The 14578-nt window shown below is 48.3% G+C and overlaps 5 protein-coding genes across 5 annotated transcripts; 2 read left to right on the top strand and 3 right to left on the bottom strand.

Annotated features, from left to right (window-relative positions):
* Positions 1–1285: 1285 nt before the first annotated feature.
* On the bottom strand, positions 1286–2380 carry FTJAE_9591 (BTB POZ domain protein; the record flags this gene model as incomplete). Its single annotated transcript, XM_037356527.1, has 1 exon — positions 1286–2380. The coding sequence occupies one exon, from the start codon at positions 2378–2380 to the stop codon at positions 1286–1288; it is 1095 nt and encodes a 364-aa protein (XP_037203323.1).
* Positions 2381–4187: 1807 nt separating this feature from the next.
* Positions 4188–6431, bottom strand: FTJAE_9590 (uncharacterized protein; the record flags this gene model as incomplete). Its single annotated transcript, XM_037356526.1, has 3 exons — positions 4188–5210; positions 5261–5815; positions 5943–6431. The coding sequence occupies 3 exons, from the start codon at positions 6429–6431 to the stop codon at positions 4188–4190; spliced, it is 2067 nt and encodes a 688-aa protein (XP_037203322.1).
* Positions 6432–7752: 1321 nt separating this feature from the next.
* On the bottom strand, positions 7753–9229 carry FTJAE_9589 (annexin XIV; the record flags this gene model as incomplete). Its single annotated transcript, XM_037356524.1, has 3 exons — positions 7753–8040; positions 8091–9127; positions 9196–9229. 3 exons carry the CDS (start codon positions 9227–9229, stop codon positions 7753–7755), a joined length of 1359 nt encoding a protein of 452 aa, XP_037203321.1.
* A 1533-nt stretch (positions 9230–10762) lies between these two features.
* On the top strand, positions 10763–11797 carry FTJAE_9588 (uncharacterized protein; the record flags this gene model as incomplete). The annotated part of the gene is made up of 1 exon (XM_037356523.1): positions 10763–11797. The coding sequence occupies one exon, from the start codon at positions 10763–10765 to the stop codon at positions 11795–11797; it is 1035 nt and encodes a 344-aa protein (XP_037203320.1).
* Positions 11798–12619: 822 nt separating this feature from the next.
* Positions 12620–12943, top strand: FTJAE_9587 (uncharacterized protein; the record flags this gene model as incomplete). The annotated part of the gene is made up of 2 exons (XM_037356522.1): positions 12620–12843; positions 12901–12943. 2 exons carry the CDS (start codon positions 12620–12622, stop codon positions 12941–12943), a joined length of 267 nt encoding a protein of 88 aa, XP_037203319.1.
* Positions 12944–14578: the final 1635 nt, after the last annotated feature.

The raw sequence follows: 14578 nt of genomic DNA, 5'->3' as shown, positions 1-14578 counted from the left end.
CGCATCTCATTTATGTTTTTCCTTTTCTTTGTACATTCAACAAGGTTATGTCACTTGATGAGTTTTATGAGTTCATGGATACCGACACACACACGCACACACACATTGATCATACTTTGTTGGGACCGCGACTCAACATTTGCATATGCATCTAGACAGCAGCAGTCTATCTGACGATAGCCTTCATTTTCTGGTTTTCTTCTGCTTCTACACTTTGCTTCACCTTTCTTTCTATACGCTGGGATTTCCCAGCACGCAGGCGGGCGTCTGTGCTCATTGCGTTTTCTATCTCGACAATCGCCCAATGACATAACTTGTCAATTTCCTTTCAATTCTTCCCACAACGGGATGATCTTTCAACAATTCATGATGATATGATGGAACGAACAGCATGCAGGCCAAACAGAGCCTTACCTTTGCCGTGTTATTTTTTACCCTTGCAAATGAGCAAGAAAGACATCGCCGTAAATGGGGATGTTGTGACGAGAGACACGATTGAGCTCCTTGTGGGTCCGAACCATGAAGATGTATCAAGCTTTGGACGAATGATGTAGTGGAATTTGATATCCATAGAACGAGCAACGATCTGAATGATGTCAAAATAAAAATACTTTGCATAAATAATTGCATAAATAAACCGTCCATCGAAAGTGAACGTAGATATTGTTCCGGAGTAAAAGTAGAATGAGATAATTGAAGAGTCAATGATGTTTGGTCATTCTCTTGTTATGATAGGATATCTTGTCGTTATGTACATTAAATACTATTTTACAAAGAATATTATCTTGCTCTCAAGACTCGCTTGAACTTTGGCCAACTCTCTCCAGGAGACCTGGCTAGATTGCGTATATATATAAAAACAAGAAAAGGAAAAAAAGAACTGGTGGAACAGCCAGTATCGTCGTATGACGAAGGCCCATGTCACAGACATGAGGCGATATATAAAGGTCCTCGAGCTTCCCAGCCGAGAGGCAGCGGTGCGACTTTCCGGACGTGCTCGAGAACAGAGCTGGTTTAGCCCCCCTCGGGTGCAGAAAATAATCAGGCTCTTTTTAGGTGTGCTCACCACCAAGATGTGTCTCGTTCATTTCGCCGACATCTAATCCAGTTATCGTCCTGTTTGATCTCGATGATCAAATTTCAAGTCAAGTTTCTGTGAGTTGTCCTGGGGCTGTTTGAGATCAATGGAGCCATGATAGCGATCGAGCAGATCAGTTTCACACCCAGCCCCCTTGCCGGATTCATTCTCATCAGCCACTCTCTCTTTTGCAATGATTGTCTCCCTTCAAGTCTTGAGTGTACTTGAAATAGATCTTACATGCTTTATCGCTTTTGAAATCTCGTCATCGTCGTCCTCGCCGATATCTGAGTCTACTGGTCCGGAAAAGAGTGGTCTGGGCACGACATCGCGATATCTCCGGGTTGGGGCGCTTAGACCTGTGGATTCTGGCCCTGATTCCTTGACCGATGATTGGTAAACACGGCGGTGTTTTGTTGAGCCTGATTCGTGAGGGCATCGTCGCTCGCCGACGCTTGAGCGATGGGAGTGGAAGGAACATTGGCGGAACCCAAATGCGCGTTCATCATTGCGGAGGCGATTGGCTGGAATGCGTAGCTGTGGGTTCTTGAAGCGAATATCGAGACCTGAGAGCCGCATCTTTTCCATATGTATGTCATAGTCGCTTGCAAACTCCGGCAGCTCTTCTAGTAGATCACTGAAGCGGGTGGGTTCCGAAGTAGCAGATTCCTGAGGGTGGAAGGTGAGACGGGGCCCACCAGTGAAGGAGAAGGCGACCATGGCGACAGCCCATCTTCGAAGTCGGATAGCAGCGAGATCCTCACATTCTGTGTAGAGGAAAGTAATGAGACCAGAGGGAACGTCCCAATCGCAGCGAAGGTAGAGGTCCTGAATGGAGTCCATGGCGAGGTCCTGAAGTCGATAGAGTCCAAGACGCGATGCAAAGAGGTGCAAGCGGATGAGAGACCAGTGGATATTTTGAGAAGCTTCAAGACCAGCATCGTATGCATTAGATATCATCTCATCAAGATGTGGACGAAACCGAAGACCGAGGTGAACCCAGTCAACAAACAGACCGAACATTGAGGATGATTCGCGAGGTAGCCATAACGAGATCGACTTTGAGCTTGAAGGATCACCAAAACGGTCGGCAAAGAAGGGCGAGGTTGCACATAATAGCCGCTTATTGACCTTGAAGCGCTGTTGCTTGGGGCCAATAAGTACAGTCGCCATTGGTTCAGGCGAAGGCTGCGAAGGTGATGGCATTGGCGAAGGCACCGACTTTTGTGAAGCGCTGGCAGTCAAACGGCTATGGCTATCCTTGGAACGACCAAAGCCAGAGGGGCTAAACAGAGGAACCATGATCGTCGTATATGTCTCTTGGAACAGTTGGCAAGAATGTTTTGAGAGTTTCAGTGAAGGACGAGACCCGAAAGGAAACAGAAGGAAGAGGGTGTTGAGGGGGTAAGAAACAAATATAAAACCAAATCAGTCTGCATGTAGAAGGAAAGTGCTGGGCCGGCCAGTTGATAGCAAAACAAAACAAGAGGAGAATTCGAAACAGAAGAGCCGTCACCAGGAGTGGCACATGGCAGGATTATCAAGTATCTGAGGAGAGAAAAAAGAAGTCCTCAGACAGAGCTCGCTTGAGCCCCTTGCCAGGACGACCAGGAGCCTCGATAGTCGGCCAATCGTAGCGCCATCCATGTACATCATCAGCACCAAAGGCGGTCGCTAGTGGGTTTCAAGGCGATCATTTGGGGCATGTTCTAGCCCTCAAGGCAGCTAGCGTTCTGGGCATCCTCGTGGCGATACAGTGAGCAGAGAAGCCTATTGATCCAGAGGCCATGGGCGTTTCAAAAGGACGGATCCAAAACGGGCCCCTTGGTGCGGATATTCCGTCCAGTCAGCGTGAGGACCCTTGCATCAGCTTCCATGTCCGTCACACTGGACCTGCGCACTGCAGATGCAGATGCATCTGTGCTACACAGCGCTTCAGGCTATCATAGGTCGAACCATATAGCCCTCGGCCCCGCGCTGGCGCCTGGTCAGCCAGTTGAATATCGCGATAGAGATGGTAGAGGAGATGATGCTCAGCTTCACTTGTGGACGTTGTGCAAGTTAATCTCTTTTTCCTGCGTCAGCTCGTATCGGGCATCGGGGGTCTACAGTATTTTGCCATGATATGAAACCGAGGTTCTTCAGACGCACAAATGGATGCATACATAACAGCCGACGAGGGGGATACATGGTATCTCGAAGTGGCACAGCGCCTTTGAAAATGATACTGACCAGATTTAGAACAGAGGAAAATAGCTCCACTAACCAGAATAAGCTCAGAGTTACTCTTTAGATGAGACGTTTCTTTGGTTTTGAACAAGGCTTTGTCTCTTCAGTGTTTGCGCAGGCCTCCACTAAACATACCCGCCCTTGTCCGTGAACTTTGTTAGCCGGGCGGCTGTCCAAGGCACGGTCTCGATTCTATCGCCCCTATCCTTTCCTCTTGGCTGAAACGCCTGTCGCCTGTCGCGGCCTGCTCAAGAAGCTAAACCTCTCGTGACTTGAAGTTATACCGAGTCATGAATGGGCCCATCAATTCTTGTTGGTGATGTTTCTTCTCTCTGCTGCGAAACATCTACAGCTTCAAGTAAAATACTCGAATATTCCACAGACGTTGCTTTTGCGATTGCGCACAGCATTGCAGCATTGCAACATTGCTTACAGCCTGAGCCTTCACTAAGAGTCGTCAATATCTTTAGGTATTATATTAATGATATACAGCTGTTTGATGATACCTATTGACTCCAAAACTCTTTTTTTCTTTTCGCGTCGAGATTCCCAGTGCAATATGTACATGCTCATATGCCCCTAAGGATATTTTCTCGACGTCTGTTTCGACCCAAGATCATTTAGAAACTACTGCTACCAGCCAAAAACCCAGTTGTCCTGGAAGCAACTCTGATGTCTTGCCCTCCAAGATTCCCATTGGCCCTTTTGTTGATTTGGGGCAGCATCATTGATTGTATTAATCGGCGTGCATCAAAATGCTTATTTAACTCCGTCCCCAATGCACCCCAATCCTGACTTTCCTGTGCTTTCACATCCTGAAGTCAGGGGTATCAAATCGTGCAATCCCGAACGCCATGCTCATGCCCGCGAATCTGTAAAATCAGGAGATAGTAGCCGGAATGTCGCCGTCGCTATCACTATCACTATCGCTATCACTGTCTGTTTCCGAATTGTCGTCGTCGTCAATTGGCATAGGATCATCGAGAGTTCCTCTCATCGAGGGTCTGGTTCGCTCCGCAGAACCAAGCACACCAGACTGGCCACCGATTGCGGCTGGTTTTGGCGGCACATAACGGGGCTGAGCTGGGTTCAAGTATGCCGTAGGATCTGTGAGTTCCGCGGTTGCTGATGACCCCGAGAGCCCACCCATTTCTGACATAGGAACCCTCTTCTGGGGACTTTCTTGAGTCCTGTTAGTCGCGTACGATGACGGCAACTGGTCATCGTCGGTTCGTGCCCTCTTCCTTGAGCGAATATCGCCGTCAGATGCGGCTGTAGCAGGTGGAGTCGCGGTGCTACTTGGAGTCCCTATTAGTCGAGCCTCCTCAGCTTCAATCTCTCCTCGGGTTCGCCTCTCGCGAAGTCGGATACCAAATTTCTTGCGAGTGGTACTTTGCTTTGTGTTATATGAGTTCTTCAGACTTGCCAATTTTTTCGTCCTCTCTGGCTCGTCGAGAAGCGCAGCTTCTTTCATTAGACCTCCGTATTTTTCTTCAGCATTCTTCATGATATCATTGAACCTCTTCAAATCTTCAGGGCTGAGGTGGGCGTATGGATCGCGACCCGAATCACGACTTGGAGTTCCAGTAGGAGGTTGTGATGTCGTTGAGTTAGCCCAGGTCGTTTGGGGCAGCATCGACTGTAAAGGGACTTGGGTGTATGGGATACGTGTAATTCCAGTAGAGGGGTCTGGCACAGGAGGCTGCGGATCCTCAGGACGAAGTTGGACAAGCAACTTCCGCATCATTTCAGCAGTGCCGCGAGAGTGGTTTCCGCAGACGCTAGACTTCTCATGGTAGAGTAAACCACCACCACTGCCAAATCTGCAACCGCAGAAGAGGCAGACGTCTCTCCCAACTACGTCATTTGCTTGGACTCTGTGGCAGGCGCTCTTCTTGTGGTGCTATTCGTTGTTAGACAAATCCAGTTGACTTATTTGAATTGGTAACTTACATAGTCGAGTGCCGCTTGAGAAGCACATGGCCAACCACACCTGCACCAAGCGATCGCTGCAAGTTCTGGCGTCAACTTCGCCGGAGTCTGAAACTTCGCTGGAGTTTGAGTCGCTGGTTTATTACCATATTGCATTGGCGCTGGGTGAGTTTGCGAAGCGACGGGAGGAGTATGATATTGTGCCGCACTAAGTGTCGTGTTTGTTAGAGGCCCCATGGGCTGCGGCTGCGGCTGCACCGGCAACGAGTGCAAAGAAGGGATGACATGCTCATTATGCTCCTGGACGATATCCTTGACATCGTAGCCCAGCCGTTCTGCACGCGCCAACGCGTTGACAAGCTGCCGGGCTGGTATCGTCTCCAGACGTCTTGCAAGGGCCCTGTCCAGAAACTGTGTACTAACCCGAGGGAGTATCAAGTCTGCGAGCTCGTCAAAGTCACTGGCGTTGAGGTGACCCAATAACTCGCGCTTAGACTTTTGTACCAGGTTTGCACCAAACTCCTGGACGGCCTTGGCGATAGTCTCCGGGGATGCTTGATGCATGGTTGCATTCAACTGTGAAAAAGTTAACAAGTCGTACGAAGCATGACCAGAGAGTGTCGGAGCTGTGATGAAACCAACGCGCTCTGAGGATGTGACTCGAGATAGACTTGAACCAGAATGCGGCGCACGAGAAACTTACCAAGAAAGCAATATGATACTGTGAGCCCGCAAGAGACTTTTCCCATTTGTCTCGAACAACTTGGCGAACAACATCAGCCGGCGTCTTTTCCACTAAAGTAGTCAACTCATGGTAGTGATTTGAGGACTCGACGGAGTGCGACGGCTGATTCAGTGGTGGCGACATCAGGCCTTGTGCCTGTGATGAGGCGTTGAGTGTCTGCGTCTGAGGCCGCTGTGAAATTGCCTGGCTCAAACGATTTGTCTGTATTGGCGGTGATTGTTGATGTCCTGGTGGGAGAAAAGGAGTTGCTGGCGCGGGTGAAGCGCTTGGCTTTTGCGCAGTAGGAGCAGAGGCAACCGATGCAGGTCGCGAAGTAGGAGCATAGCTCGGTAGAGGTACTGGTGTTTGACCGTACGGATGAGCGATGGTTGGATTAGGACTTTTTGCACCATTTATACCATTCTGCAATGGTACACCAGCTGGCGGAGATGTAGCTTGTGTAGCCATCCTTAGACCCCGAACACTCTAGAGAGAAAGGTCGCGCTCGTCCTCGTTCTCAGTGGCTAACTTTATCTCAGAATTTCAGAAACTTGAGAGGAGTGTGTCCAGAGTTGCTGGTGACCGCACAGTTATCATCGAAATATGGCCTTAGAATGAATGAGGCCCAAATCAAGAAGAGAGAGAAAAGGAATATAATGAAAGCGAGAGAGTGAGCAGCGAACAGGGCTGATTACTGTAAGCCTTCAGATGAATATCGTCGTGCCTTCTTCTGTGCCCAAACGCCAAATGCCTTCAGGACGCGTTCACACTTGCTTGCGCGCTAGGGGCATAAACGTTAGCAGGGGTTCCGTATGCGCCAAGGGCGTGGAAAAAGTCAGGGAGGGTTATTGCTTAAAAGGGGGAGCCTTTAGCTTTATAAAATTTCTTTAGTGCATTAATAGCGCTAGCGTGATTCAGAAATACCTTCACAGAGTGGGGAAAGGTCACGTGATGGTTTATGCCTAAGTACTAAAGTATATTAAAATAAATTAATAATAAAAAACTTATTTATTAAAACTTATAACTTATTATTACTTTTATAGTCCATATATCCCAAGTGTTTATTAGCTGTATTTGCCCTCGATTTATGTTCCCTGTTAAACCGTCAAACCAAAAACAAGGTGTGCCACCTTAGTTAGTAACCCTCTAGTTATCACGGTCTATACCCGGTTCAACATTCCCCGTACCGCTCTGCGTTGCCTTGCGGCCTGATCTAATCTATTACTTGTTTAGTTAGATCATAAGGTTGAAGGCAGCAGCGCCGTATAACTTTAAGACTTACTTTTAAAGTTATTGTGTTTTTAGCGTAGTATATAATACCTTATATATAATATGCTGAAAAATAAGCATTATATTATATTATTCTTATTATAAGACCCTATTAGCTATACCTTATGTATTACTATAGAGACATTTTATCTTTTTAATAGTTTATATATCTAATATAGTACTAATTAAAGATATGCTTTAGTATTTATATTTAAGATTATTAAAAACTTAAAATATCTATATAGTAATGTAAAACTAAGGTTATATATATATAATTTACTTAGAAACGCATTAGCAGTAAATATAATTCTTAATTCATACTTGGTATCTTAATCTCATCTTCCACAGGTCCCGTAGCCATCCAATTTCAAGACAACCCATCGCCATACGGTCATAGCAAACGGCCCTCATTACATTGAGCACCGGCCGCGAGAGGCTGTGAAGCCCGTCTCGAATCCATACCATATCCTTCTAATCGCGAAACCCACCCTCTCATTTGTCTTTTACTCCACTCCACCTTTTAATAAGGCTCACCGATTGCTGCGAGCAGTGTTTTTCGATAGTCACCCGATGTCTCGCCGTAAATCCGTTTGCCCAGACTCTTACCGTATCTTTGTTGGTATGCACCCTTGACGTTGTTGAGCGTGTTTCGATCCCAATGGTAGCGAATTGTTCTTGAAACCAGGAGGTGATCCTTTGTTCCCATGCCAGCCATTGAATCCTCAAGGAGCTTGGCTGCATGCATGTACTTGTCTGTGGCATTGCGTAGCTGGAAAAGGAGAGCGTCCTCCATGTGGCCAGAAAATTCCTAGGTCACATTAGTAAGTTGTTTATGACTATGGTTTCAAGTGTACTCACGCTCTTGATAACCCTTTCAAGGTCCTTGTTAAACTTCTGCTTGTAGGTGTGCGCAATGGCGCGAATCTGATTATCGTTTCTTGTACTGAGAATGCTGCATACGAGAATTTCGTCGGTGCCCATCTTGCCCTCGGTAGCCTTATAGATCTGCATGACGTCGTCATCAACCTGTCGAGGGTCGACCGGCGCATCGTCCTCAGCTCTTGTAGCGCCGAGAACAATCATGAAGTGTCGCTCAGTCTTCATGCTCAAGTCGCCCCTCACTACATCCTCGAGCTTGTCGTGGAAGGTTTGATAATACGCGCTCTTGATTGCCTTGAGATCTGCATTTGATCGACCAAGCAGAACGTCGTTGAGAACAACCTCTTTAGTTCCAGGTCCAGACATGGCGTCATGCAGGGCGTGCACGTCAGACAGCAGCGGACCACGGGCCAGTGAGACCAAAGCCTTCTGGAACCATGAACTTGTCTCACTCTGAATATCAGGGACCAGTTTGCGACGATGGTTGCGTTCGTAAGCAGCGCGGATCGCATCGACTTGTAGAGGGTCCTTATTGGCCAAGATGGCGATCAAAGCTTTCTCATCAGTACCAAAGCCCTTCATTGCTTTGCGCAGAGCGTCAGCGTCGGGACCACCATCCCATTGGATGATCTGAGGCGGTCCGTAGCCAAGCGATGGTGGAGTCGGTTGGACTGGCGGCGCTCCATACTGTTGAGGCGGAGGCGCGCCGTAGTGACTGGGCGGCGCAGGTGAAGGTTGGCCGTAGGCTTGATTATGTTGCTGGTGAGGAGGCGCGCCATAATGGCCCTGTGGAGGTCCTGGAGGTGCGCCGTACTGTTGTGGAGGAGGAGGTTGCTGCTGGTATCCACCATAAGGTTGTTGAGATTGGGGAGGACCTCCGGGGGGAGGATAATGGCCGTGAGGTTGCTGATACCCGCCTTGCTGAGGGGGATATTGTCCAGGAGGAGGTTGTTGATAACCACCATACGGCTGCTGTGGTGGGGGATATTGGCCATAACCTTGTGGAGGCGGCGGTTCTACATGTTGATCCAGTCAGATTGATTGCCTTGCCTTGCCTTTCGTGTGACATGGACAGTTTACTTACGGCCGTAGGGAGCACCGTAACCCTGGTAAGACATGGTGCGTATGGCTATTGTGACGTGATGTGAAATTTGTATGGATATTGCGGGGTGATGGAGGGGAAATGATGGGTTTTGTACAAACAGAGTATGTATGCTCGGAAGTGCTAGCGGGATGGAAATGGACAGTGGCTACTCGGCCTCTTATTTAAGACCCAACTACCTACCTAGTCTACCTACTTGTGGTACCTGAGTTCCCTTGGGCTGAAGAGAGACGCGCATATGCTGCTCAGCCTTGAGGCGCTATCTCAATAATGGCGATCCATGTGGGTTGCCCAGAGGCGGAGCAAGCCAACAGCCAAGATACTAAACTTAGGATCGGATGGAACGTCATCTTCACCAAACAGAACGTCTTGTTGACATGATTTTGCCCCTCATTTGAAGGCTTTGGCAGGGGCGTCTTGATTTAAGCATCTGGTCAATGCAGCCGAGACTCGGATAACATGCAGCAAGAGCTCAAAATCTTTTGGGCAGACGCAGGCAGGCAATAAATGTCAAAGGATCTATGCCTGACCCGCTTCCTCAGCATGGTAGCCCAGTCTTTTGATGAGGATGCGGAGACGCTTTTTGTCACCTATTCCCGGCAAAATGGCTGAATGGCCACTCATTCGAGGTCCGTCCCATTAAAGGCTGAGTGGGTGTGTTGATGGATGTGCGAGGAATAAGGGCTCGCTGCCAAGATCGTGCGAGTCGTCATCGCATGACCTGACTGCTGTTGATCATGGGTTCTGGCCCTCTGCTAATTAAAAACGACTCAGACAGTCTTGGTTCTTGGATTTGCCGGATTCGGAGACGTGCTCCAGCCACTTCAATGACACAAGCGCCACTCCACCGCCACAAACGCGCAACTCATCTTCATCATAGTTCCAGAGCAGAGTCAACAAAGAGAGGATCTGGAAGGCTAAAGAATAGAGTAGACAGACCACGTGAGATGGTCAAATAAAGGATCGAACTCGTTTATTGGCATTTTTCGGATAACCCCACCAATGCTTTGCAGCTGAACGATGCGTTGAAGATAACGTTGGCTCACCATTCAGCCAATCAAGTTCTTAGATTGCGCTCTTGCAGGTGGCTGGTGAATCTCCCGCTAGGCCCAACGCCCATAGAACCCCCCGATTGTTCCTGACCAGAAGATGCTAGTGTGTTTTTGGTGTCACTCCAACCTCCCATGAATTCACGTCTCAACACCTGCTAGGGATAGGAGCTTTCACCAGCCATCTCAATTGCAATTAATAAAACTATTCCTAGGACGTGCCAGGTTTGTTCTATCTTCTCTTGTCCTGTCTTCCTAGTTTCACGTAAGATTCAACATTTGTCTCTCATTTTGAGACTGTGATTATCCTTCACTCAGTTGTGAATCGCTCATGGCATTTACTCGCTGTTGATGGTCTCTTGTTAGCTGCCAGTGCCAGCATCCGCAAGCGCCTTAAAGAACCACCGCGAGCCCAATTCTTATTTCTTCATACAAAATAACACAGAACTCACTCCCTGCAAACAAACACCACACGCATTCAGCGAAATAGCCTTGTCAAGATGCGCGGGTTCATCCCCCTTCTTCTGGCTCTTTCTGCTTCTTATACCACCGTCATTGCACTTCCCCAGCCTAGAATCGTGCCCCGCGATGCTACAGCCAAACCCAAATACTCAGTCGTTCCTTTAGAACCTGGCGACGACGACCCCGCCTCAGGCGACCTTGGTGGAGGAAATGGAGACGGAAATGGGAATGGGGGCAGCAGTAATGGCAGCGGTGGCGGTAGTACTGGTAGTGGCAACGACGGAGATGGCGTGGTGACAGTTATCCGAACAGTGACACGAAAGCCAGTCACAAAAATTGTCACGCAAACCGAAAAGCCTAGTATCGTCACTGCTCCTGGAAAGACTGTCACCAAGGCAGTCCCTACTACTGTTTCGGTCATCAACATGGACGATGAGCCAGTCACTGAGACGGTCACTGTCCCTCACCCCAGCTCAAAGCCGACAACCACACAAGAGCACGGTATCACTACCGACAAGCGAGAGCCGATTGCCCAAAGTACAACTGATCTAAGCTCGGCTACCGCCCCAGGTGTAACATCTCAACCTCAGCCTCAGCCCATACCTCAGCCTGAGCCTGAGTCCGAATCACCTACCAACGTTGAGTCGCCTCAGACTACTGAAACATCGTCAACCACCTGCGTCACTGACTATCCTCCACCCGTTGAGACAGTTGTTCAGCCTCCTCCTACTATCGAAAGCCCAGCCCCGGTTTCGGAGCCGACTACCGTCCTCACCCAGACAAGCGAGAGTGCTGGTGCTCCAGAACAAACTGAACGTCCTACACCGGACGCTCCAGTGGCGCCTGTTCCTTCACAGGGTACCTTTGTTGAAAGCCATGCGACTCAGGATCAATCCTGGTCTACTGCTGCCGTACCTCATGAGCCCCCTGTAGCGCCAACGACTTTGATCACATTGACTACCACTACCACCTCAATCAGCACCCCTGAATCAAGCTCAGCCTCAAAGACACACGATAATGGCGCATGGCACACCTCCTACCCGGCCTGGAATGGAACAGCACTGGCGATCTGATTTCGGGATGTTTGTGAAAAGTTAACAGCATCACTCAGTCGCGAGTTCAGCATGCATTCAAAGGAGGATATAGATAAAAGGGTAAGAAGCACAGCGAACAGGGAGGATAACTGACATATCATGATGGTTTCGTTGTAATATTGGGCATAGTTTATAATAGACCCAGCGAAAGGAGGCAAGCGGACCAAGCGCTGGGACGTTTTGCCGCATGTAATGAATAATACCAATCAACACCAATCTTTCTATAAACAAAGGTGCAGAGCAAGGCATGAAACTTATGTTTTGTGTAACGAAATTGGCTGAACCCTGCTAGAGTGTACACTATAGCTGTTGTATATAATCTGATGGCGTACTAGTGTGTTGGCTGTGACTAGAAGAATGATATATCATCTCAGAGCTTCTAGAAGTGACGGCGCACACGGGCCTGGCAGTTTTGGCCGCATGTTAGAGACAGACATAAACAAAAGGCCGAAACATTCAGGAGAGGCAGAAATCCACATTATTCAAGAACAATACTAACAGGAAAACGACTCATCATTCATACTATTTTTTCGAAATAGTACAAATGTTGGCCAAACCCAAGGAAAGAAATGCCCATTTCAATCATTCTGTTCGTTCTCACACACTGCGAGCCTGGTGCAAGTAGTGAATCAATTTTACTCAAGTTGCCATTCTTTGACCCACGATCTTGTGCCGACATCCAACATATACAAAACTGTTTGTTAGTCTCTGCCGCCCTGGACAAGGAGCACTAACCAACAAGCTTAGAAACACCACAGATATCGGACTTCAAAATCCTGGACTTCACATTCTACAACAATCATGGATTCTTCTATGAATCCCTTCGGCACCAATGGCAACGATAGCTCTGCCAAGTACATTGCCGACAAGGCTGGCAGCCGCAATGAGGCAGTCATCATTGGAGGAGTCATGATCGGCTCTGTTTTCTTCGTCGCCATCGTCGGAGTGGCCTGCATGTTCTACAGGGAGCGGTCTCGAAAGATCAAGGACCAGCTGGCCGCAACCAAGACAGTCAGCGCCTCTGAGTATGTCTGATCCAGCAACGCGGGAAGCCATAGATCATGAGACGACTGCCGGAACAGGATGTTGGCGGAGGGAATTGAAGATGGAAGCGGAGAGACATAGGGGGTTGACAACAAGACACTGCATTCATTTCATACCTTAAGCAAGGAAGCCGGGGCTATTTAAATCTACGCTCATTCATTTCCATCTCAATTCACAATTATGGTTGCGGCCCTTCAGCTCACAGGGTGCCTGACTATTCCTCTGATGTGGTGAACGAAACTAATCCAGGTCGCAAATGAGTTTGCATAACTGCCTGGTCGAAGAATAAATCCAGGACTTTCGGAATTGGTCAGTTACTAACTGCCAGGTACAAAGTGATTCAACGTCGTTCCAGGATGCCCGCCTTATCCTTGATTGGCTCATGAGCTGCCACAAGCACTCACAACTGCAGCATCAAACCACACTTCAAGCCCAACTTACCTCAACCCTATCACCTATGCAAGTCGCATCACAACTGAGACTCCATCGCACAGTGCGACAGGCCTCGAGCCTTGTTGCCAAAAAGCCATCTCCCCATTGTCGCTTGTCTTCCTTCTCGAGTTCTCCAATGAGACTGATCCACGTCCAGTACATGACCCACGCTGGGCAGCAACAGTTCATACGAGCCAAGGCGAGGCGATTTGAGGCGGTATGTGAATAGGAAATGAGATTAAGTATCGGGGTTTGAGGGGAAAAGTATTTAAACCTCTAGTCTCTGCGGCTTTGGAGTTGTTTGAAGTTGAAACAAAGATCTACAATTTCTAGAAGTCATTTGTTTCTTCCCCTCGGTCCACTAACTATCCCCACAAAACGCCGGCTCCGCCTCCGAAGCCGCCGATCTCATCCGGAATCCGGAGCGCCCAATTACATCAAAATGCGTCCTACCTCAAGTTGTCAGCTACCAGACACATTGGTGGTACTTCTTCTATTCTTCTCCTGCCTCGTTCTGGCCTCACCAAACTCAAAAGGTGCCAGAAACACATTGTTTCAACGCGACGAGGAAGCAGGTTCAGGATGCAGTACAGAGGGTCAATGGCACTGTATGACCAATTCATTTCAGAGATGCGCAGGTGGACACTGGTCGATCAAGATGTCTATGGCTGAAGGGACAAAATGTGAGCCAGCGGGATATACCGATGACTATAATTTTCGAATTGAGCATGATGGTCAAGGGAATGGTGATGGACGTGCTGAAGGACAGAGCAGTAAGGGATCCAACCAGGGTTCAAGAGCTTCGGCAAGTGGGATCACTATCGTGGTAATTTCTTGTTTGTGGATTGCTCTGGAAAGTCTTTACTAGACTCAGGATTTTGTCATGACCACGAACGTTTCGGGATAAGATTGTTGCAATATGGGCATCTGACTGAGGATGAATGAACCGAACAAAGGAAATATTGAACGGAAGCCAATTTTCATACTTTGACAATTAGCTCTTGCGACATAGGTACTGTGATATAATGATACAGGTTGTAATATGAAATGGCATGCCAAGGGTTCTGTTGAAGTGGACAATTCCCCACCAATACCATTCTCTCAAGATACCATAAAAGGGTATCACGTCAACTTCGGAGATATTTCGTTGCAACTCCCCCCCGAATTGGGCAAACATAAAGCGGCAGTTTCGGCATTCTTTTCAAAACATCACCGAGAGGAGCTCACTTTAAGGGGAAAAGCCGTCCGCTGGGAGCTGCCATCCATGCCCCCAATCTTGGTCTT

The sequence above is a fragment of the Fusarium tjaetaba genome (genome assembly GCF_013396195.1).
Source record: "Fusarium tjaetaba strain NRRL 66243 chromosome Unknown NRRL66243_c0000218, whole genome shotgun sequence".
Lineage (NCBI taxonomy): Eukaryota > Fungi > Ascomycota > Sordariomycetes > Hypocreales > Nectriaceae > Fusarium > Fusarium tjaetaba.
The sequence above is the reverse complement of the archived record's forward strand: the minus strand, read 5'-3'. Positions and strand labels throughout refer to the sequence as shown.